At 31.0% G+C, this 26,326-nt stretch overlaps 1 protein-coding gene across 1 annotated transcript in view; it reads right to left on the reverse strand.

Moving 5' to 3' along the window:
- Positions 1–499: 499 nt before the first annotated feature.
- LOC134250946 (chaperone protein HscA homolog) overlaps positions 500–26,326 on the reverse strand; it is a 39,710-nt gene continuing 13,883 nt past the window's right edge. Inside the window, exons 6-14 of the mRNA XM_062733307.1 lie at positions 22,989–23,015; positions 22,519–22,575; positions 21,561–21,617; positions 21,339–21,377; positions 18,761–18,817; positions 17,139–17,380; positions 11,939–12,136; positions 10,768–10,882; positions 500–1,407 (exon numbers count right to left, since the gene is read on the reverse strand). Of these exons, the coding sequence (XP_062589291.1) occupies positions 662–1,407; positions 10,768–10,882; positions 11,939–12,136; positions 17,139–17,380; positions 18,761–18,817; positions 21,339–21,377; positions 21,561–21,617; positions 22,519–22,575; positions 22,989–23,015 (1,538 nt within the window). The 3' untranslated portion in view covers positions 500–661. The remainder of the gene's footprint in view (positions 1,408–10,767; positions 10,883–11,938; positions 12,137–17,138; positions 17,381–18,760; positions 18,818–21,338; positions 21,378–21,560; positions 21,618–22,518; positions 22,576–22,988; positions 23,016–26,326) is intronic.

Consider the following 26,326-nt stretch of genomic DNA (forward strand, 5'->3'; position numbering starts at 1 on the left):
GCAAAATTCAACTCTACGTAACACATATCTTATTCATATGTTAAAACAAAATACAATTCCAGCAAAAAAATATGTGTAGAACAAAGAGAAAAGTATCGAATCTATTAGACAATAAAAACTGTGAATAAGAAATAATAATAAAGAACACCAATAATTCTAAAGGGGTAACATATATTGTATCATTGCGATTGTCTTAATAACAAATTAAAGTAGACCTCGATATTGACCGAAACTGGAAAATAAAAGATCGAAAACTTTTAGTAGATAACCATTTCATTTCAATGAACTCAATAATCAATAATACTTCACGCATATATAGTTATTTTTCTTTGGATTATGTATTTATCAGGTTTTTCAAGCTCTACAAGTTTAGTTTAAAGCTTCCTCGCACATAGCAACTAAGTAGATGTTTCACCATCTTTCAAGACGCAAAAGCTTATTACATTGGGAATTTAAACACAAAATGATGCAAATAATCACATTTCCATAATTGTTTGCCAAAAGGGATATTGTTTTTGATAGTTAACTGTCATTTACATCATAAAAATGTAATGCTCTAAAATTATTATTTGATTTCAAAGCAATAAAACAATTTTTAGACAGAAATAAATTGATACAGCTGCATAGGATAGGCTTACACTTCTTTGGTATTGCATATATTTTAACGTTCATCAGGTTGGTTGTCAGAGAATGTAATGACAGTAATTTTTGTACCATCATTTTCCAGATAAACCATTTCATTTTTGACAGAGGAATGCGAACAATTTAATTCCTCAGGTAGAAGTGGTCGAGCATGATATTTTTGTCCGAAAAAGTTAGCACCTTTTGCAACTGCTAGCTCTGGTTCCTCAGGAAAATAAGGTATTATCCCTTCAAATTTTACCCGAAAAAAAGACTCCAAATAATCTCGTATGTATGGCACTTTGGTGAGTCCCCCGCAAATGCAAACATTTGAAATGTCACTTCCCTTTGTAAGTTTGCAGATTTTTTCTATAATATCAACTAAAGTAGGTTCAAAGACCCTATGCAGTAAATCCGTAATAATGTACAGTTTATTTCTCTCGATCCGAATCAGACCAGAGAATTTTCCCTTCTGGAGGGCTTCACTTAGATTTTCCCTGGTCTTCTCAAACAAAAACGAGTGGAGATTAGCTGGTAAAGTTATGCATAACTCCTCACTTTCAGCATTGGGTTTGCCTTTTCCAGAAATATTTGATTTTATATCTTCAAATTGGTGTTGAATATCAAGGCATTCAGTCGGGTAACGCGAACAGAATTCTTCAAAATCTCGAAAAATTTCTTGCATAAACTTTGAAAATTGTTCATCGATTTTCTGTCCACCTAAGGCTTCTGTTGTCTTCATTTCTTTTTTGGCAGTGTTAAAAATCGTAATATTTGTGCTGCCTCCTGAAATAAGAAACAAAAGGATAATTGACCATGAAGGCCACCTGAGCATCTAGAATTTTCTAAGACAAATAATATCTGCAACATGTCGAACGGTAACTTTTAACTATTGTGACATAATGTCGCAATGAATCCATGACCAGAATCATCAATGTCAAATCAGGATGCTAAAGGGAGAAGAAATTACTTTCAATATATGAATATGATAGTTTCTTGAATCACCTATTCCATACTCCCATTGATGCATATGCATTGTTATATAAGTTAAGCTATGCCATGTTAATATAAATAAAGGACAAGATTAGCTAAGTCTCCTTTTTGGCCCCTACTTTGAGGTGTCTCTGCGAACAATTTATCACGAGACACCTTAAGTGTCACTGCTCTTACGACATTGGTATTGAACCTAAGCCATGGAATTCATAAAGGGCACCGTAAGGTCACAGAATATGTCATTTTTTTGAATTTCCGCAATTTTATGCATATTTTCATCACATTTATTGTATATTTTCTTTTGGAGAACACATAGCACAAGCTTGCCTATCCGCAGAATTTAATATTCCATGCATTTATATCAGATGCATCCTAACAATCTCAAGAAGGCAACCTGTACTTAATGTTTTCTAAAGATTTAACATAATTCCCTCAAAATTGTCAAAAACCTAAAAAAATGTCTTTCTATGCTTTTTTTGTTGCCCCCATGACATATGTTTATCAAATTAGTAGTGGTTTTAAACAAGTAACATTTAGAGCGCGTAACTTTAAGTTATCAAAATTTCATTTTGATAAAACACACTAAAGTTAATTAACGCTTACTTTATACAGTTAACAAAATTATGAAAGTTTACTATAGTAAATCAAAGCGTTTTTACTATATGAATATCAGATGTTGTATTTTATTTTATAAAATTCATACATGCACATTTTATACTGAATAGAAGTATAACATGTATATTCATAATTTATTTCTTAATTGTACATTACTTTGTTAAAGTTTAAGATATTGTAGCAATACTTTAGCCGACCTTTATGCATTGCCATTAATCTAAAAAGTCATGGTTTTCACGACATTATTCGAGAGTTACCTTATCATTATCACCTCTAGAATATTAAAGGCCCTTATTTACCGTATATACTCGCCTATAAGTCGGTATTTTATAAGTTAAATATAGGTCTAAAACTCTATGTCCGACTTATAGGCGAGTCATAAAGTGATTGGTATTTTTCTGGAGGCTGAAATGTAGTATTTACGTTTCTGATGATAATGGAAGAAAATGTCTGAATATATATGATGATTTATTATGTATTCTTAGAGTACTCAAAGTACAAATATTTATAAATTTTAATAATTAATATTATTCGTATTTTAAGTTAGCACGACTTCATGTTTTATGATTGAAGATTATATATCAGAATAATTTCGAAAAATATTAATTGGATCCGTTCAAACAACACTAGAATTACTTGAAATTGTCGCCCGATTTTGGCAAAAATTTGTACCGACTTATAAGCGGGTCAATAGCAAATTACACCAAAATATCGTCAAACTATACAACCGACTTATAGGCGGACCGACTTATAGGCGAGTATATACGGTAACCGTGTTTAAAACTCGTTCTTTAGCTCAATCATTATTCGTTATCGCTACCTTGTTCTCCTCACGTGCATGCATTTATTCAAATAGTTAGTAATACTGTAACATCACATATTTTCTTTGGGTCAATTTTTTGTGGTTTGAGTAAAACCTCTTGGATCGTAGGGATTCGAATTTTCGGATGAAGATTTTTTTAGTTGTTATGTATGTGACATTTTACATGTCGTGGTGGACATGAATTCGTAGGTCTTTTGATTCACTGAAAGCAATGAAAATGAAACTCCCATGAAAATTTGTGATTTGACAGTAAATGATAAAAACTCTTTAAAATTTTTGGATATTTTAATTAGAACAATATTTTGAAAATTATTTGATATTTCTACCAAAGGATCTAAATGGCTTCAAAGATGTATGTTAAATGACTTCTTAAGCACCACATTGGTATGCATGAAATTCGGATAGACAGGGTATGTATTTTGCAAATTATTATACAGTGAGTATTTGAATACATAACAATACCAACTGAAGCAGCCTATATGTAAATCATATCCTATATATTTTTGTGTCAAATGCATTTGAAATATATAGAAGTCGTGATATTATACAGAAAATATAAACTTCAAATCTAAGTTTACGTCCTATATTACTAAATAAACTCAACTTTTTATGAAATAATCAAAATGTATATATAAAAAGATATAGTCTTTTTTTTATAATTCAAAGTACCTGTAAATCTATCTACAAAATATATTTACCATGTGTGCAACTTAAAAATTAGTTTAAAGGCCTATACTGTACTGAACTATGTGCTCATTAGAAAAAAAAGTGCTAAACTTTCTTTCTAGCCATTGAACATGTGATAGGGATTTTGCCGAATCTACTAGTGTTTTTTTACATACACTGTTTTTACCAAAATTTGTCATACAGTCTTACTTAAACATGCGTAAATACAAATCAAACATTAATGGTTTTTTCAATATTAAAAGTCCCTTCATATAATTAAAAATGAAAATCATCCAGTTTGTTTGAAATATGTGGTAAATATTGAAGTATCCACTTAATGATAACAAACTGTTGGCAAAGATAACTTTTAAGAGCCTGTCTACGAGAAAACCATGCAGATATATAGAAAAATGCTCTGGTAGGCACTCTCAAGAACAAACTAATTTTTATTATTAACTTTAAGGGCACCCATTGAGAGTCAGAAATATGTTGTTTATTTTTGCATCGGTTGTTTCTATTTTTAGTAACAGCCAATAATTCATTTTGGTCAATATTCAAGGGAAAATGCAAAAAAGTTGGTGTAAAAATGACAATTTCAATATTTAAACGTAAAAAAGAAAAAAACAATATATAAATAAAAGGGCAATGTTTTCTCATAGAACTAAGTCGTAAAATTAAGTTGGAATCAATTTTTTTTGTAAAACCCCTATATAGAAGGCTGTCCCGAGGGCACAAATATTGGCATGGTGCCAAGAAATGATGATGGTTCATTTTTTGTTAATATTCAGGGATACATTTTTTAGAAAGTGACGCTTCTTTTTTCAGAATTTTGTGCATTTAAGAATCTCTAGGATATTATCCCAACAATATGTAAAATCCACCTTTGGACTCTCAAGGACAGAAAAGTTATATCGTAATGAAATTACCTCAAATTCAAATGATGGAAAAATTTATGATTTTATAAGTTTTACTTTTAACAGTAATTTTAATGAATTTTGTGTAAAATATTTACAAATATAAACAACGAACATTATTTTTAATTTTATAAAAGCTATAAATATTTTTTTTCCCTGCTTTTCTAGTGAAAAAAAACGTATTTTACTATTTATTTAGATTTTGTTAGAATTATCTCCCCTGTTGCGCTCTTCTGTAGAGAAGGTAGATAATGATTATGTTTACGAAGTCATCTATTCGTTTAAGGCCTACAGATAGATCTATATGTGATTTGAAGAAAATTGTCCTTTCCTGTGAATGTAATTTGTTACGTATATGTACTAGGCCTAGTGGACTATGAATAAAATACATGAAAAATATATGAAATCCATCGGGATCGATATACGGTTCCGTAACCACGTGTAAACATTATGGCATCCTGCGAAGTTTGTGGAGTTGTACGTCCTCAGAAAAAGATTCAGGTGCGTGAATTGTCAACGAGTCTTCAGATTCTGGCTCTGATTTTGATGAATATGATTCTGACAGCGAACATTCATTTGGTAGCGAGACGGATGTAGTGATGATGGTCCCGTCATGATGATACCGAATCAACAATGTTTGAATTTGAAAACGAAATAGGTAGTTGGATCTTGGTTTATAATACTATGTACCTTATAAAAAGGCTTACTGAGATGTAAAAAATAAATAAATAAACAATTTTGGTTGGTACTTGATTATGTACAAGAGAGATTTTTTAAAAGACAATATCAGGTCTGGTACAATCACTAGATAATTTAGCTACGTAGCTTGATTTACCTACTTAGTTAGCTTTATTTACCTACCTTTAAGTAGCTTTATTAGCTTTATTGAGCTCTGTACCAAAGTAATTTTTTTCTATAAAAAAATTCTACCTACGTAGCTAAATCTAGTGATTGTACTGGACCTGAATATATACCTAGCAAACCTGTCAAGAGAAATTTCAAGGTTGGTACATGTACATGTAGCAACAAAAATATCTGTATAAATTCAACAATATTGCAAAATATTCACATCTGCAGAATTATAAATATCATAAGTAGTTTTTGTGGGTGATGAAGAGGGAATGAAAAGTTGAATAGGTCCAGGGTTTTCAATTTAATTAGACTGTTTTCTAATAGGGTACAATAAGAATTGGATAGATGGTTCTTCACTGTCAACTAAATCACCATTATTGCCACATATGTGGGATGCACGATTATAAAGAATCTCATTTAACAAAATATTTTTTTCACATATTTATGAGATGTTATGAAGATGGCTACATTTAAGATTTTCTGCTTTATGGAACAGTAGAATATTCTTTATGAGAGATCACAATTATCAGAAAAAAAAGTTGTTGTCAAATACTTGTGCAGACTGCAGACTTATTAAAGGTCACTATGTGTTCCTTGACAGGTTTGTGTTTAAAACAACTAATATTATAAATATAAGTCTGGGAAATTATACTTTGTATAGAATATTTCATTTCATTCTTATATTTCTTGTGCAATTTCAGATTATTCAAATTCATTTCCCTGGTTAGGGCAGGGCTTTACAATGGGATTTTCAGCTGTGGAGCTATCAAGAATTACTACATGGGTTTCCAATGTAGTTTTGTGAATAGAATCCAGAAATAAGAAGAGGAGAGACAATGCAGCATAAGCATTACCAATTACTTGCCACTGATGAGAAAATGGTAAAGATATGTTATACTATAGTACATGTATAGGAATTGCCTTGTCTGTCTGTCGATTTGCCACATGCATTTTTCCCTATTCTGTTACTTTACTTCAAGGATATATGAAGCTCTTGTTTTCTTCAAAGTTAGCCAGAAGAATTTTTGAAGAATCTTACCCAAGTCATTTGATGACATTTTCTTCAATTGGAAAATATCAATATAACATTATCATAAACATGACATTTATTTTTAAAATCTTAGAATATGTCTAGTATGGTTTATTTCAATTTAATTTGAAAGCTGTCCTTTTTCACAGGTACATGCTTTGAGTACTACTTTTGTGTATTTGGAGACATTCCAGTTCTTCTTTAAACCAGGAGTGGAAATTTCAGTGCTTGTTCAATTTCTCCAGAAGTTATTGGATGCCAAATAGGAAGAAAATGGGGTCATACTGAACAGAATAATTTGGATACACCTTATAGAATTTGAAAGCTTGAGACCTCAAGACCAACCCAAATGGTGTACCAAACATGAAGAAAAAAAGACAGTTTATGATTGAAGAATCTTGTGTAGAAGCCAAAATTTCAGGGTATTTCATGTATGTTAACTTAAACGATTTTATTGGTACATGTACTTAAACATTGTATCTTGATATTTAATAATTTTATGTATCAGGTTTCATTTGCAGGAATACACAAAAATTCAGAGTAAATTTTAAGTGTTTGTTATGTTTGAAAAGATCAAAGTTCAAGGCCAACAGTGCTTTAGTTTTACCAAATATAACACTATTATAAAGACTAATTGCCTGTATATAGGTATAGCAAATAATTCAGAATATGATTTGGGAAAATGTGATTTTTTCTTTTAAATCTTATCTTAATTTAGAATCATTATGTAAACTTAAGTAAGTAGATTTTTTTCATGCATACAAAATTTCAAGGTCATTTTAATTTTGGAAGTGAATATAAAATATCAGGAAGCAGTCAAGCATTGCAATTTTTTTGTTGTTGAATGTACTTAGTTATTGAGTAATATTCAAATTTTAATCTGCAATGAAATTAAAAATTATAAATGTGCTAATTTGTTGATTTTTAAAACTTGGTGTTCATTCATTTTGAGTTTGTTGCCATGACAATATGTCTGTCAAGAAAATGGCTGTGATATTTCTTTTTTTTTCAGTTTGACCCTTGACCTTTGACATTGTGACCTCAAAATCTAAAGGGGTCCTCTACTTTTTAGGAAACCAGTGTACTAAATTTGATGTCTGTCAAGCAATGGGTCCTCAAGATTTTGAATGATTAAAATCTACATACTGGTATATGGGGAATTATAACCCTTGACCTTTGACCTTGTGAACTCCAAATTAAAAGGGGCCATCTACTTATTAGTAGGTACCAGTGCACTATGTTTATTATCTATCAAGCAAATGTTTTGTTTTTTTTTAAAATAAGAGAGAATACACTTGGTCTACTGATTGACAAACAGGTACTAAGCAGTATGTGAATATCACCCTGCTCAAAGAAAATGTAAAATAATACAATTCTGGTAAACCCCCCCCCCAAATTAACCCCATTTAACCCCCTAAGAAATAATTATTGATTGAAAACAAAAATGTACAATATAATGGTATTTTTTAACATCAAAATTTAAATTTTTGAAAATATTTAAATCAGCAAAATAACTCCTTGCTGAAGTTCAGGGATGAGAAAATTTGAAAATTCACAAATAAATGCCCAACTTCAAGTAAAAAGTACAGCAAAATATTTGAGAGTCCAAAGACAGATTTTTTATATAATGTAGACAGATATGTTGTCTAATAATTGGTATGAGATTGAGTTGATTCTAGCGTCACTTTCTGAGTTATAGGTTTTTGAAAAGTGAATATTTTCACCAGTTTTCAAAAATCTGGAAATATGCCAGATTTGTGACCTTTTTGCACTTAAACGAGGGCACAGTTTGTGATTATGAAAAATTTTCCGAAACATGTTTTTCTTGTTACTTTCAACCATATATGGATATTTTATTTCATTATCAAGTAAAATGCTGAATATTTAAATATAAAATCCTATAAAATTCATGTTTTCACCCCTGCATTAGGACCAAGAATTCTATTTTTAGTAACAGTGTTGATTTAACCCCTTAAGTGAGACCACACTGAAAAAAATTTTGTGGCAAAATGTTTCATATTATAGAAGAAATTTACACACAAAACATGAAGTTGATCCGAGAACCTTGCTCCCATAACCTCTTGCATGGTTTTCTCGTAGACATGCTCTTAAAGTAGAAAAAAAAAATAATTACTCCCATCGACTTCGTTGGTGCATTGGTACATTTCTGATTGCTGGGCTGCAAATATGGTGATTGCGAGTTCGAGTCCTAAATTTTTCCATTTTTGCCTTTAAAAAAAATCTTTACGTATCTTTGCTACTTTGTTTTTAAAATTATATCATATAATATTCATAATTTCAAAAAATTATATTATACACATTACAAAAAGTATTTCGGGAAAAGACAGTCATAAGCTATGCCATTAGAGTGTGCAGATTCATAGATTCTTGTTTTTTTTTGCCCCCCCCCCTCTTGAAAAGTAGGATTGTATGTAGTATCGGTATGTTTGTCTGTCTGTCTGTACGTCCATCCGTCTGTTCATTCGTCCGTCTGTCTGTAACGCTTTTTGATCGACACATATTCAGGGATTTCGACCTCAAAACATTGACACTGCAATTTTTTTTCTATAATATCTTACACCAACGAATAAAATTGAATGATATTTTTACAGATTCTTTATTACATAATCGCATTGTGACCTCCTACTTTACTTTTTGATCCAAAACTTATTTTGGGTCTCCAAGAGCAAAATATTTACTTTGTGATCATACTCATATTGGAGTCAGAGGGATATCATTTAGTGAGCTTGTAGCATACAGTATCTCTAGTTTTTAATGTTATAATTCTAAATTTTTGGTTTCAAAATTATAGTATTGAACAAGTAACGTGATTGTAATTTGACATACTTGCGCTATAAATCTTCAAATCACATAACATAATTGGATCATAAATTCAAAAGATGCAGTATATCTATAAATAGAAACCGGTGATTTTCTTTTAAATCCTTGAATTGGCTGTGTTGTCGTTAGGGTAGCTATGAATCTATACCCCCCCCCCCCCTCGTTCAAATCATAAGCCCAAGACTAATGAATTGCAGTATTTTTGGCAAATAAATGAACTTATTGTTTGTATTACAAGGAATCTGACTGCTTGGTATACTGAAGTAAAGAATATAGAATATTCTTACAGACTGCATTCATATTGATGATATTGGACAGAACAAATTAAGTATCAAAAAATCATAAACCATAATATCAAAAGTTTGGTTTTTCTTTACACAAGGATAATACATGTAAATACCAATAAGGGCTGAATCAGACTTAAATTTCCTAAGAAATTGAAATTAGTTTTAAGTAAGGTACTGATATGACGCATGATAGACAAGAAAAGGCATCTTTACGTTATCCAATTAACGTACATAATTTTAATCAAAAGCTAGAAAAATATTCATTCTTTATGAATTAGAAATACCTGTATATACATGTATATACATTTTAAAGAAATTAATATATTTTGTTTCAGCAAGACCAATATACATTACTTTCTTTAACGTTTTATTTGAAATGCATACAATAATAAAACATCATTTGTGATTTATGTAAGATGTTTGTTTTTTCTCACTTTCAAAGAATCAAATAGACAGGAAAAGATTAATGCCTGATTTCTTTTTAAAATAAGCTGAAATTATTTATCGCTTTATCAATAACTACATGGTATACGTCTCTAAACAAAAGGCCCATAAGCCACATCGCTCACTTGAGAATATTGACAAAGTTTTTTAAAAAGACTGTTCTTATTTATTTCTGTGCAAAAGATTTTAAAAAGATGCCATTAATTTTTACTTTATCATATTTAACCCCCCCCCCCTCTTGGAAGAGGAGGTGGCCCTTTATTTAAAAAAAAAAACTCGAATCCCCTTTACCCGTGGCAAGTTTGGTTGAAATTTGCCCAGTGGTTTTTCAGAAGAAGATGAAAATGAGAAAAGTTTACAACAACGATAACGACAACGACAGGCAACGGACAAATTTTGATCAGAAAAGCTCACTGAATGCATCGACTCAGGTGAGTTAAAAATTAAAAGACCTCTAAGATTTCAACTCTTAGATGTATTGAAGATAAACAAGAACAACAATGAAACCAAGAAAAACTCCTAAACATTGTATTTTAAAAATGATTTGTCTTAGCTTCCTGGATACTGGAAACTTTTTTGAAGAGAATTAAAAGTATGGTATCTAGAATCGGAAAGAAAAGGAGAATGAACCGTCACATTCTTTCCACATTATTTTGTTGAAATGAAATAAAATATAAATACCTCCAATATCCAATATTAAACCGCTATTTGAAGCGATTTTCTGGTTTAATGCAGAGAAATGCATAACAGCCTCTGTTTCTGTTACAACAGTAACGTCATGGATATTAACACCTGCCTGCATGATAAAAAAAAACATACTACATCACAAAAAGTCGATGGACCACGTTGCTCAAGCAAGCATTATGGCATGCAAAAAAATAACAATATGAATGGACCCTACGTACATGTATTTCTTCAGGAGAAGTTGGAAGGGTGATAAGGAATTAATTTAACAAACTCGAATCTATCTGAGGATGCTTCTATTTTCCCTAAATAATGGCTTGAAAATTATGAAAAATTATGAAAAAAAACCTTTTCATGTACGTTTTTTTTTTTATCTATAGACGCCCTGACCTTCCCCTTGGTGTCATAATCTACACTACCTGGTAAGGTTTGTGTATTAATTTGTCTAATCATAGCTTTGCTGTTCTATAGAAGAAAAATGTTGCAGATATTTCCTTTATATTAATCTAGAGAACCCCAAAAAAAGGATTACCCATTGTAGCCGCGCCATACTCATGGTGGTCATAATTTAAGCAAACTGAATTGAACACTACCTGAAGATGCCTCCGTATAAATATTACCACTAAAGATTATGCTGTTCTTAGGAAGATTTCTTTAAAAAATCGTATGCATTCTTTTGTATCCCAACCCTACCGCCGTGTCATAATTTTTCACTACCTTTGGATGCTTCAACGTAAATATGACTTATTATGACTTTGCTGTTCGTGAGAATATTTTTTATACAAGTACTTTCTATTCTTATGGAAAAATTCGATCGCTATTGTGATCCCACCCTACTCCAAGGGGTGAAGATTTGAAAAAAAAACGGGTGTACACTTCCTGAGGATGTTTCAATATAAATATTGACCCTATATTTATGCAAATTGAAAGGACGTCTATTAATTATAAAGATTACAGACAAACCGACAGAATGACAGACGCTGAACAAAATGTGATCAGAAAACTAACGCTAGCCGAAGGCTAAAGTGAATTAAAAAAAATCGTGTTTGTTTTTAAAAATATTGTTTATCTTTAAGAATTAATGATTTTGAAAAGAAGAAGAGGAAGTTTATTTCTAAGTTTATAATATCTATAAATTCATCCCCCCAATGAAGAGAGCAAACCGTACCTGTAATGCAATGTCTGCCAGGAATATGCGTTTCTCTCTTGTGTAATAGGCTGGACATGTGATAACATAAAAAGGAAATTTACATGCATACTTCTTCACTAATTCACTGGCTTTTTCAGTAATTTTTTTCAGAACTTCTTTGTATATCACCGCTGGTGATATATAAGTTCCTTCCTCCGTCTGTTCGGGTCTTTTCTCCTATATAACAGGAAAAAAATAAGCAGTATATATTTCCATTTCTAATTTTTTTTTATCTCTGTGATAACTCCTTGAAAGTTAGCTCAGTTAATTTCTTGTTAATTTTTCCGGAATGTAAATTAGGCAGGTCGATAGGTCAGAATCTAAGGCCTTATATGCCTGCAAATCTCGTGATCAACTGTCTGTCTGACGCTAAGGAGGCGAAATATGCAGATTAACCTCGTTCGGCTTATTTCGTGTTTGACGTCAGTGGGCTAGGTCTTGAGGATTGGGATGGAAGTCCTTGTGTAATTTAAATCAATGTCTATATTTTTAAAGTCTAGATCTGCAATTTTTTTCCTTATGAAATGGAAATATATGTAATTACTGTCTATTTAGTATAATATGCCAAGGATACATCTCTAAATACCAATATTACGAAAACTTGTGTTCCAAAATTGACGTCATCTCGTCTACTATGACGTCATAATGTAACACTGATTTAGTCAAGGTAGAATATTGTTTATGCTTCTTTATTCACCCTGCGAATATTGATTATCAAACTGACCTTGCTTTGGAATATAATTATTTTTGTAACTTGAAGGGAATGACTCATTCAGTTATTGCATCAATAGCAGGATGATACAAACATTTGTTTTTGTAAATAACATTTTTGAAATCTATACCATAAGTTGAAAGACTTAATAAATTTTCTCATTTATCATTTTAAGTCATACGCATGTAGTACTAGTACTATGTTTATACAAGAGGCCCATTAGCCACATGGCTAACCTGAGTACATTTGTACATGGGCTAGATGAAAACACATATCAGCTCAGTATTGTAAAGTTAATTGAGGGGGTGAATTTTATAAATTCCTAGATTTTATCATAAAATTTTATCTTACGATGTTTGATCAAAAAGTTCTCGAAGAAATAAAATAACTTTCACAAAATATATGAAATTAGGTTTCAGTGTTCATTATTTTTTTTAAATAGCCCTCTCTGATTTTAATTCATGTCTGTTATCGTTTTGCCTATGCGCGAATCACGTAATCCAGGTAGTCAGGTGACATGCTCTGAAGCATTCTGTCCATAAACGCTAAGATATTTTTTCGATTTAACCATGCAAGTCAAGTTTTATAATAGGAACAGTCCCTTTGTCATAAGTGATCAATTCTCGGAAAAAAGGGTAGTTAGATAAAGATATCCTTTTCCGGAAGAAAATGGTGACCATCACAACCTCAGTCATAGTTGTAGGTAATTCGTTTTATCATATTTAATATGTTAAAAGTCTGATTTAAACGATATTTTGAGGAATTAATAATAATATTATTGTTAAGATTTTCAATCATTTTTCTAGCTGTAACTTCGAATTTTTTCCTAACGAATTGCCTAACAAAGGACACATCTCTTCCCCAGCTTGCTTCTTGCTGGGCTACAAAACAAACGACATTTTGAACCATCTCCTTCCCTTCACTAAAACAACCAATCCAATTTATGACTTACCGTCTGGAACGTCTATTGACATTATAAACTTTAACAAATTATCATAAAAAAAAACTTCAAAGGAATTTCCGTATTATACGTTAAACCTTACAGATTTTCTTTTCTCTAGTAAGACTTTGGCAGCCATTTTTTGTTACGAGTCACCTATATATTGACGCCATTTTCCCATTGTGACGTCACAATGATGGAGAAAAATCATAAACTTTGCATATGCAATTTATAGAACATGTGCATGACTATAGGTGTGTCAAATTTCATTCTGATCTTAATGGTTTTGTAAATATAGTACTAGTTCGCTAACTTTTTGATCACTCCTCATAGAATGCCACAATATCAAAAGAGCATACATGTATAAATTTGCCGTTTTTGAAAAGAATTTAAAAACAATTCCTCCGTACTGTTTGGAAAATATTGATATTCCAATCACCCCTTCCCCCCCCCCTCCCCCCCCTCTGCTCGATCATGATTTAAAAAGAAATTGAATCTTCACTACATGCCGATGCTTACATGTCAACATGTCAATAACTTTACTGTTCTGGAGAATTTTTTTTGCACCTTTTTATCTTGCAAGTACCCCTTGCATTGACCCAATAAAGGTAACCTAATAAACCAAGGCTTTATATCCGTTCATAGCCCCAATAAAGCCTCGTGCATGTATTCCGACGTTCTAAAAGCATTGTGACGTCATGTATATTGAAATGTTTACGCCTTGGCGTCATAGTTTCAACTGCAGAGATTGTGTATAAATCAGTCGGAAAAAGCTTGTTATGGATGTTCAAATGTAAAATTTTATTGCAGGATAAACAAAACACATGATAAATGTCTTGAAATATAAGCGATATTTGGGCTCGGGTCGAAAACATAAGAGGGCTCGGCAAGCCTCGCCCTCTATCACGTTTTCTTACCCTCGCCCAAATATCGCTTATATTTCAAGACAGTAAACATGTATTTTATATATCCCTGCTGTGGCCACACCCTTACCCAAGGGGTCATGATTTCAACAAATCTGAATCTGAATCATCTGTGGATGCTTCCATTTGTTCCGCAAAACAAAGAAAATTCACTAATCATGGATTTGCTGTTCACCAAATTATTTCGATTTATATTCCTATTATGTATTTTTCATGCAAGACTTGATCCTACATTGTGCCCCTATCAAAATCACAGGAATCACAGGATTTTAACACTAGCTTAGCATGCTTCCTTATAAATATTACCAATCATGGCATAACTGTTCGTTACAATTTAAAAAAAAAAAGATTTCTCACTCTCATTTCTATGCAAAACCATTATGGACCCATCCTACCGCCAGAGGTCATGATTTGAAAAGGTTTGAATCAACATTAAATAAGTGTACTTCTATACATATGTATTAATACTTCCTCCACTTATCATAGCTTTTCTGTTCTTGAGAAGAAGATTTTAAAAAGATCTTTCTTATATCTTTTAAAATATACCATTTTTAGACTATTTTAATCCCCCTTAGAAGAAGAGCTCCACATGAAGATATAATAAAATGGTCAAATTTTAAAACTAATATGTATGATTTATTCTTTTTTTTTCTAAATGATAGTTGACAGCTTAAGATATATCCAAAAAAATTAAGATATATTTGGTGGTTAATTTGTTGACCCCCCCCCCCCCTAGACTCCCTAATGATAATTAACACAATCAAACTTTTCTTTCAGAAATCATTAATATTTCTCTTAGATTTACATTTCAATTGGTCACCTGAATAATGTACAAAGATAATGGGAAAAAATTATAAGATTTTGTCATAATTTAAATTTTTTTGCAAAATTTTGTTTGGAATTATATTGTAAGAAGCAAAACAAAGTCTCATTTCTAAAGGAAAACCAATGATTTCTTTATATTTCAGGGATTTATTATTTACAATGTATGTCATTTCAAATCAAAATCAGTTAAAAATTATACATTAATTAATGCATCATTTTTTTGTTTGTGTTAAGTACCCTTAAAACTCAGATTGCCCATTATGTCACAACCCTACCACGGGGACAATGATATGAACATGCATGAATTAATACTACCTCAAGATGCTAAACTTGCCACCCACAAAGTGTAATATACATGTACTTGTAATATAACTTCAAATAATACATTTTAGCCCCATCCTAAGTTTGGAAAAATGAATTACAGAATCCTGGCATAGGACTGAGTACTTACCTTAAGCATGTTAACAATCTATAATTGAATGTTTAGTACATATATTTAAATAGAAGATGTCTGATTTTTTTATACCCCCGCCCATAGAAACTATGTAATTTACTGTAGATTGGCAAATATTCACTATTGTTTTAATTTCGCTATGTTTGCGATTTATTAGTTTTCCGCGAAATTAAACACATCGTAAATTCTATTATTTGTTTTTAAAGCGTTTAAATGATTCTACGAAAACTTGAATTAATCACTTGCGGCGTGAAATTAAAACCATCACAATTCATATGGAGAAATGACGTGCAGTTTATTCATGAGGTTGCTCCCACGTGATTTACTTCTGATTAATATTCATAAGATCCTGCAAAAACTCAAATTATACCATTTCTGTAATTTTTTAATATAAAAACATGCAAGACTTTTTTATTTGAATTTCTTTAAGCAATCGACATGTTTAAATGGGTAGAATTTAGCGTTATCGTCCGTTAGAAATTAATGATACCGTATGTTTCAATAATATGTAGGTCAGGCGAATGCAAAAATTGCCGGTTTTAAATTTAAAAGGCGGTCGTAACTCTTCATACAATTTTATAACAGCAATATTTTTTAAAAATAGACCTTCGTTTGCACCTATTAATCGGCGGAAGAACTCTGTCATCATGCAATAAACACTTACATTTAATCACCAAAATGATAAAAACACTAATTCAGTTCTCTTTTCTTCATTAAAACAGCGTACTCTCGCTTCGAATTTTCAAATCAAAAAGGCGGTCGCAACTTTCACTTTGGCATCTACATCATTGTTATTTCCGTTAGAGGATATAAAGGAAAAACAAAAGATCGGCGGAAGAACTTTATCCGAAATAGTTAGAATATAAAAATTAGCAATTTTTTGTAAGTTCTCTATATAATCCTTATAGAATCTGCCGCCATTATAGATCCAATATGGCGAATATGTAAATGAGCTGAATGAACACCATTTCTCCATATGTGGTTCTTTTTGAGATATCGTGAAATTTTAACACGGTAGAATTAAAACTGTTTACAGAATCCGTTTGAGATTGATTCAAGCATATTTGAGAAGTAGCTCAACATAATGCTAATGACTTTGGTTGAAAACTCCTATTAACGACTTAGTTGTCACAAGAAGTCACTTGAATGGAGTGCAAAATTAATGCCTTCGAATAAGTTAATGTTGAGTGCAGCAAAAAGGGGGAATTTTCAAAATTGAATTCAATATTTTCATGGAAAATGATAAAAGGATTGTTTTTTTTTTAAATATCGTTTTAACAGCTTAGTAGTCAAAATTGAATGGATTTAAAATAATAAATAATTACCCGGTCTATCAACAGAGGCTTGAAATTTCGAAGAAGAGTCCACTTGTTCTTCTGTGGAATACTTGCAATAACTCTGTAGTCCTTCTCCGCACCCGCACCGATAGACATTAGCTGACCATCTTCGGTATAAAGTGACGCACACTGCTCTTTTATGGTCATTAGAATACTTTCATCTTTCTTCAGGGATACTGCTGCTTTCATTACTGTTGTTCCTATATCAATACTGACGACACTGTCATGCTCTGATAAAAGTAATAAATATATCAGTGATAACACATTTAGAAACAAAAAAAAATCAAGTAACAGTTTTAGTAAGCTTATATTTCAACATCAACTTTTTAAAATGTGAAATCAATTTATAAAAATACAACAAACAAATGATTAAGTAATAAAGATATTTATTTTAATAACTGAAGAAAGTAAAAATTCATGAGCATCATTTTTTTAAAAATGGGTAATTGGAAATAAAACATTTCATTTTCATATGTTCGTGTAAAGAAACATACGTGCTATGCAGATGTAGCTAATCAGGAACATGAGGATATTTCTTATATTAATTTATTATACAATGATTTTACATAACACTTTGTACAAGATATGTAATTAATTTAAATTTTGCTTGGATTTTTTTCGGGAAATGAAAATGAATACAGTTTAATAATCAATAGATATTTGACAATCACGATCAAGGTATTTACGATATATTCAAAATTAAATGTGTTACAACATTTTTAACAATAATGTAAATAAAAGTTAAAAAATCAAAATTCAATGCTTGCTTGTTCACATAAAATTTATCTTTTCTTATGCTTTGGCCAGAGGTTGACAACCCTACTAAGATCTCATAATTGGTGATGATTCCCTTTTAAACAGTCAAGGATAGTTTAATTATCCTGAAGAATCAATTTATAAATTAGATAGAGTAGAAAATAGTACTTAATCAAAAATATTGTGTTCAACTCTTAACTGATTCATTGCTTTCAAAATATGTAAACAGACTTTGACGTCATCTTTAGACTTTTTTGTTTACCGATACCTGCATATTTAGCAATTCTTTGTGTATGATTATGAAAAAAAATCAGTTTAAAATTTTAATGGGAATTGAAGTAGGTTGGTCACGTGATAAAATCCTTTGAAGGCCAAAGACCAATTTCAGAAGAATTGATCAAATACCGACTCACTTCAATTAACATTAAAAATTTCAAACTTATTATTTATTACTTTAAAATACTTTTAGAATTGATAATTGATTTTTTTTTAATATGAATTATTGCTCTAACCCTTCGTCTTTTTTTTTTGTTTTGTTTTGTTTTTTTGTTTTTGTTTGTTTTTTTTTTTTTTTTTTGTTTTTGTTTTGTTTTTTTGTTTTTTTTTCTTTTTTTGCATTTCCTTTTGTGACCAAACCCTAGCAAGGAGGTGATTATTTCAATCCAAAATATATACACTGTAAAATATATCAGAATGCTTACAAATCAGTTTCATTTTTTCTAGTCCAATAGGCCTTGAGGAGATTTCTTCCTGCACATTAATTTCGAATTTCCCAAGTTTTACCCCGACTACGCTTTTATAGCCCCGTGGCTCTTGAAAATAAGACTGTTATAGTAGATTATTGAAAAAAATACCGTTACGTGAAGCTAATTGCTGACAGGTTTCGTCTTCTTCACAGGGAATCTCTTCTTCTACATAACAAAAACATTATTTTATTTTGATTATGGCCTTGAAAATGATGATCATTTTATTAAGACTGAACATATAAATTATTATGAAATGTTTGTTTCATAATAATTTATTTTGATAAATAAAAAGCTTAAATATACTCAATTAAAAAAATTAAGGGTTATGTATATAATACACTGTAGTTAAATTCAGGAAATTTCAATTTTGAAATTTATAATGAATTAGTGTGACGAATCCAAATTATGTGTGGATTTTAATGACGGAAGGCAACGAGTGAGGAGACAGAAGAATATGCGTTTAAGTGGTTGCTGCTTGGCTCAATAAAATCGCTTTAGTGGAGGTTATGTTAAGGTTTGGGGAGGCATTTCTATTCAGGGGTCCACGGAGTTGTACATCATCAGAAATGGACCGGTTTCATGCACACAGATAGGATCCACACAGATAGGATCCTTCTGCCAATTGTGAGAACATTTGCCATTGCAATAGGAACAGAATTCGTTTCAATGGGCCACACAGAGCAAAAATAGTGAATCAATATCTTGAGGCAGAGACTATCTACAGAACGGGGTTGCCCTCTACGTCACCGGACCTCAATCCTATTGAACATGTCTGGGATGTTCTACAGAGGCAAATTCAGCAGCAGTATCCTACCCTATGCAATACCAATTAACCTGAAGTTGCTTTGTTAGAGGAATGGGATTGGATACCGCAATGGACCATGCGTTCACTCATTCAAAGTTTCCCCAGGCGATTCAGGGTTGTTATTCAGGCAAGGCTAGGGTAGACCACACCAAATATTGAGGGTTGTTAGATAATTGACAGTTTTGAATAAAATTATGCAATTACTGTATATGGATAGGAGGGTATCCTTAATAGATAATCTTGTTTTTCTGTCCAAGTGAACATTAACCACCAGTTTTTTTATCAAATGTGTAACAACATAACAGATGATATTATGTAATTTATTTTGATTTAATAAAAACTTTTTTGATGTAGAAATCATAAATGAAGGTTTTCATAACCCTTAACTTGTTTGTTGAATATACTGTACCCCTTCATGCAAAAAGGGTATTTACTATAATAGTTAATAGGTTACCTTCTATGTTATCGGGATATTCGTAACATTAAGTCTCGTTCAAAAGAAAAAAAAATTACAATAGGAGAAAATTAGTGCAGAAAATTACTTCTAATTATAAAACATTTTCTTGAGAGTAGATTCTACAAAAAAAATAATTATTACATCATTATGATATGAACTTTTCATGCATCAAACCAACAAGAAATTTGATAGTTAAAAATACTTTTGGATGCTTTTGTTCTATTGGTAGATAAACATATTCATATATTTACATTATAATCTTGAAACATGATTCTGCTGCTTAAAATAAAAACAATATCAGCAAAAAATAGCAGCGGCAACAATAATAGTAAGAGAAATATTACTAATGAAAAAAGTGATGGTAAAAGTAGAAGTAGTAAAAAGAGATGTTAGGAAAAAGATATATAATTGTCAATTTTGTTTTCATTTATACAAAATATGACGATTTTGTGTTAAGTATTTACTTGCAGTTGCTTTATTCTTTATCATTTCAATCTTGTTTGATGCCGATGTAAACAGATAAATAGGTAAATAATTATAAACCGATTGTTGTAACTCATTCCAGAGTTCTAAATTCCCTTGGTAATTTCAGTGTACCATAGTAAATTTGTGTTCAGATTATATTTTTTCATTGAATGTATTACAAGTATGTGTCTATGAAAAACCTATCAATAAATGTATTTAAAAAAGACAAATGGTGCACTTAAAATGTACTTTGATGCCTGAGTTCTCATTTTTACAACTTTATCATTATAGTAATTAATGCTGTTAAAACAAATTAAATCGACATATACAGGTCTACAACTGCATAACAAAGGGATATATTTTCTAGGAAAACGTAAATGAATCAAAAGTCTTTACAAACAAAGGTGTCCAATTCTAGCACTAACAAGAAAGATATTTGATTTCAATTGAGGAAATTTGTTAGAAACATTCGCTAAAAATTTATCTACGATTTGACATAAATCAAAATATCAACAATAATTTTTTGTTTTCAGTTCATTTCTATTAAATTACGTGGTTTTTGTTAAGCTATCAGTATACACAGACATGTAATGCACACAATCAACGTATATGATGAGTTTTGTAAAATTATAAGGATATTAGTATTGAGAGCATCTGATGTTTAAGTTTTTAAAGGACTTAATAGTAATAATAATACCTGCATAAAAGATACATCCCCCCCCCATAAAAAACTTTAAACAAACAATCATATATCTTGAAGACTTTTCCTATAAATGTACTATACAAATTTTCCACCAATTAAGAAAACAAAGATTAATCTTGTTTTATTATCTAAATATTTTTTTCTTCTAAAAATGCTGAAAAATTCCCGGAACTGTGATTTTTTTTTAAAGACTCAACAACATCTTTATTTTAAATAACTTCAAACAAATAAAAAGCATCCATTGTTTGGAAATTACCTGGTATCAATTCCTCTTGATCATGATGACTTCCGCTTTCTTAAAAAAAAAAGAAAAGGAATATTCACTATAGAATGTAAGCCATAAAACTGAACTGCTTTAAGTTCATTTTGATATTGATGATCATTAATCATGCAAGGAATTTGGAAACACTTAAAAGATTTTTTTTCCACACATGAGGTTATCAAGCTAGAAGCTAGTTTTTGAAAGATTATGGATTACCTTCATGATCACGAGACTTCTCTTGTTGATCAGTCTCTTTGAATTTACTGGCAGTTTCTTCGTTGAATTGATAATAATAAAAGTTATTATTACAAGAGGACAATGAGCCAAATCCCTCACCTGAGCACATTTGCTGGGCAAAAGCACTAATCAGTTCAGTATTGAAAAGGTTGTGTGGGGGATATGAACATTAAACTTCCTGATGATTCTTCCATATTAATATAACAAAAAGCTTTGTTGTTCTAAATACAACTAATCACGGTTCTGTTCTTGAGAAGATTTTTAAAAAAGAGTTTGCCTCAGATAAATTCCTGTGTAAAAACTTTAATTGTCCATTGTGGCCAAGCTCTATCCTTAAAGGTCATGATTTAAAAAAAAAATCATAAAATTTACACTAGCAGAGGATGCTTCCAGATGAGTTTATTTTTCCTGATCTATTGGTTTCTTGAGAAGATTATTTTTTAAAAAGCCATCGATTTGTTTTACTTATTTGTGATTTTCTTCCCTTGAAAGAAAGCGTGAGCCTATATTTGAAGCGAATTTAATATTTTTACCGTAGATACTCTATGCCATGTTTGAAAAAAAGTTGAAGATGTGAAAAGTTGACGACAATGCCAACAAAGGCGATAGGGACATTGAGAGAGAACGAATAATTTTGATCAAAAATCTCACTTGAGCTGTTGGCTCAGTTGAGCTAATAGTAAAAATATAAGCATTATCATCAATCAATTTATTGTTTTTGTCTTTTTATTATTGATTATATGTTTTCTTAATTACGTCCTGTTCGAGAAATATTCAGTCTGATAGAAACTTTTTTTTTCCATGTTTTATTTTGCATACATGGAATTTCAGTTTAAGAATTCTTAACAAAATTTTTAATAACGTACATGTTTATCATCATAATAAACAATTATACCTTAAAGAGATTTGACATTAAATTAAATTTAAATAAACATACGATTAAGGTGGGTTGTCCCATAAGCAGGAAGTTTTTTACGTACTGATGCACATTGTGCTGTAAGAAAAAATATCAATTTATGCATAAAACGTTAACAAATTAAAGTAATTTTAAAAAAGCATTTGTAGATAAACATGTAATATATAACAGCAAATATGAATGAGATACTGTATTATATAGTATTATAATGACATATGCGTTTGTATTTTCACAGTAAATATATTTAAATGTATTTTGGAAACATCCTAATATTTGATTTGCAGTATGTTTAAAATTGAACACGACTCGAAAACAGGCAAACGCCGACATTCGCTATAACTCTGTTCTATACGGAAACACCGGGGTATACTCCTTGCGTTATATATGACTGTTATGCAAATTATCCCATGTTTCCCGATATCGGTGATACCCTGGTATACTATTATAATATTAACTAGACAGTGATCCTTAAGACAATCTCAAATACTCACCATGGGTATGGTATTCGTCCGGAGAATCTGCAAAGCAGAAAACATCTTGATAGTTTTTAAATCAGAAGAGAAAGAGCATAGAGAGAAAGCCAATCTAATATTACCTCATAAAAACTTTTCACTTAAATAAATACATTTATCTGTGGCAGCTGTTAAACTTTTTTGTTAGTACAATTTTGTAATAAAAGAAGTGATTCAATAATTTATTACTAGTTACCAATGTTTTCTACATATAGTGATTGATTGTGTATTATTTAGCGTGTCTTTCGGGGAGTTTTCAGATTTTTCACTCATTTATGAAGACGCCACCACTTGCCGGTGGAATGTTGCAAATTTTGGCCTAAACTTTGCATTCGGGGCCATTCAGCAAGGGAGGACCTTTTTTCGTGCAATTATTGCACCTACTTCGACACAGGACCACGGTTTATACAGTCTCAACCGAATGACTGTTATCCGCGTCCCACAGAGGGATTCGAACCCGCGACGTAAGGATTGACTCCTTACATGTACTTAGCGACTCAGAGCGCAGAAGCTTTAGCCACTCTGCCACGCAGGCGACTCTTCTAGATAGAAGATACAAGTATATGATTAAACAGCACTTAAAACTAAAGAGACGGAATACAAGATTTATCAAAATACACAATTGTTTTAGACAAGAAAACAAAGACCCCATGCATAGGCATTCATGTGCATGCACATGCTTGCTTAAATTTGTGAATATTTTGGTGTAGTTTGGAGAAAACGTACATGTAGTAAAATTCTAAAACTTACACAGCTTGCTTAATTGTATGAATCTTGAAAAGAAATCAAGTCCCAAAAGGGAGTTGAGGAGCGCAGTGGCTATTTCTTTATTGTTACATGTACACATGCATGCTAAAGCAGTACTAATATCATTTTCCGGCTAATTTAGACTTTTTCATAAAATGTAAAATTGATAAATCGGATAAGCCATAGATATCATATTTAGTATTTTCATACTTTGCATTTGTGTCTTAAATTAAAAGAAAAATTCAAGTCTGCTATGACGTCACCTCGTGACGTCTACAAATAAATAGATTGCCTTAATGAAATAGTGAACAGTGTAACAATTTCCCGGGAAAAAGTCATTTCTTTTTTGTAAAAATGATTAAATAAATTATGCAAAACAACAATGGGTCAATCTCACCATTTTTTTTTTGTCCAAAGTATTGATTTTTATCAATAACAATAGATTCAAACTGGAAAATAGTTTGAAGCATTAAGCGTTCCTAACTTTTCAGAAAAGAATATTATGTCTAATCATGATTTGAAGGTAGATAGAAATATCAATATTTTTTTTTTATCTCACACTAAAATCTAAAGTAGGAGGGATACATGAAAATAACGTTAAATGTCTTTCCTATCGAATTCTGATTAAAATCACAATGAAGCGTTGCTTTTTAAATCAGAATATCAAATTATTATTAGTGCTTGTAAAATAATGAGTATCAATCAGCAAGAGTTATCTTCCTATTATCGCCCTTGGAAATATTTTTTGTGAAACAAAATAATTCAATGTTAATGAACAATCTCGCATCTGTTTCTGAAACAATTAAACGACTTGTAATAGAAATATCTCAATTTTTCACAATTTAAAGAAACATAAAGTTTTGCATCTGATATTTTTGAAGCATTATTTCATAGTAAGAACCTAGGGGTGTGAGCCGAGTCAAATGCCCTCACGGATTTTGTCGCTCTGTAAGCATTTCGGAAATTTCATAGTTGTACTATTTACCGAAACATTTAAACTTTGTACAGCACTGTCCAAATGACAATATCTATACGTTTACAGTATTTTTAACGTGATGCTTTTCATATTGCGTGTTGATTGTTCTATCAAATAATTATGTCTTCAGGGTTTGGGAGATAGTACGCTTTACCTTTCCTTTTAACTGTTTTTGGATACAGAACAGTCATATCGCGCTGGCTACCCATGATTGAATTTGTTTGCATTTTAATCGTGTAATATAGTCTTGAACTAAATGCATTTAAAATGTTATATACACATGTAGCATGAAAACATGTTTATTATAGGAAAAACATTAATTGACCTTAAATAAATTCATCATCTTATCTATTCATTTTGTTTTTTGTGAAAAAATATGTTTATCTAATTTTAACCTGAACTTTAAAAAATCGTGATTCGAACATTCGCGACAGGTAACTGGGTGCTTCAACTCCGCCGCTATGACTACTGAGCCACGAAGTCGCACATACATTTCCCTTTAAACAGCAAACAGTTCTATATGTATAGCAAACGCACAACTGGACGTAGAATTTTTGAGAATATGTTGCGAAATTTAAGTAGGTAAACTAACTTTTTTATATAGAGTGGGTCTTCGTACCATTTTTTTGAAAATGGTGAGAGATACATTCTTTCATACCCTTTGAATATTTGTTTACAAAAAAATGGTACAAACACCCACTCTATATAAAAAACATAGTTTTAACATTCCATTTCTATCATTTTTACGGTCACTAAAGCGTATAACCATTTTGGCGGGTTAATTACAATCAATTTGTAAGTCATTTGATTCAAGTTTTATCTTTACTGTATACATATGGTTATAAATAACTCCCAAATTTAACAAAAAGTGTAATTTGCAAGATTTTATTTAATCGATATTTTACTTGCCCTTGCGTAGGCATATGACTCGCCTAATCCATCCAGATTCTTTGCTTTGACTTTTTTACTTACATTAACATGACTAATGTGAACTTTGACCAGTCTGATTATTTATAGTACTTTGATGAGATGTTGCCGTAAACAATTGGTAAAAATAAGATGTCTTAAACCCTCTGCTCGGAAAGTCTTATTAGCAGCAAATAATGAATATTGGCAAGAAACATTAAGAGATTATTCTAATAAATTGACATATATATATATATATATATATATATATATATATATATGTAAGATATACATGATGTTAAGATTCCGTTGTTACAACATGTATTGTTGAATATGTAAAATTTAGGAAATTCCCACGGCTTTATATCATTATTCAAGGAAGGACATGGAGATAACGAACAGTGTTCAATCTCAAAGTCCATAAAACAATACAAACTAGTGCTAATTGTAACGGGGACCGTTACAGATGTTCCCCAAACGCTCCCCAACTCCCTTTTGGTGCCATATTCCCTGTAATCTCTATTAGATAAGAAATACTTTATGGAATTTAGACTTAATCAAGGTCTCCCCAGAAAAATACAAAATATATTTAAAAATAGGCATTGCACGCATGTTCATGTGCATAACGACCATATTATCTTGTCTACACTATCTCAAATTTTAATATACTTAATACAAAGCATTTAAT

Source organism: Saccostrea cucullata, unplaced genomic scaffold (genome assembly GCF_032062105.1).
Source record: "Saccostrea cucullata isolate Sc308-1 unplaced genomic scaffold, CSIRO_AGI_Scuc_v1 ctg1635, whole genome shotgun sequence".
Classification (NCBI taxonomy): Eukaryota; Metazoa; Mollusca; class Bivalvia; order Ostreida; family Ostreidae; genus Saccostrea; species Saccostrea cuccullata.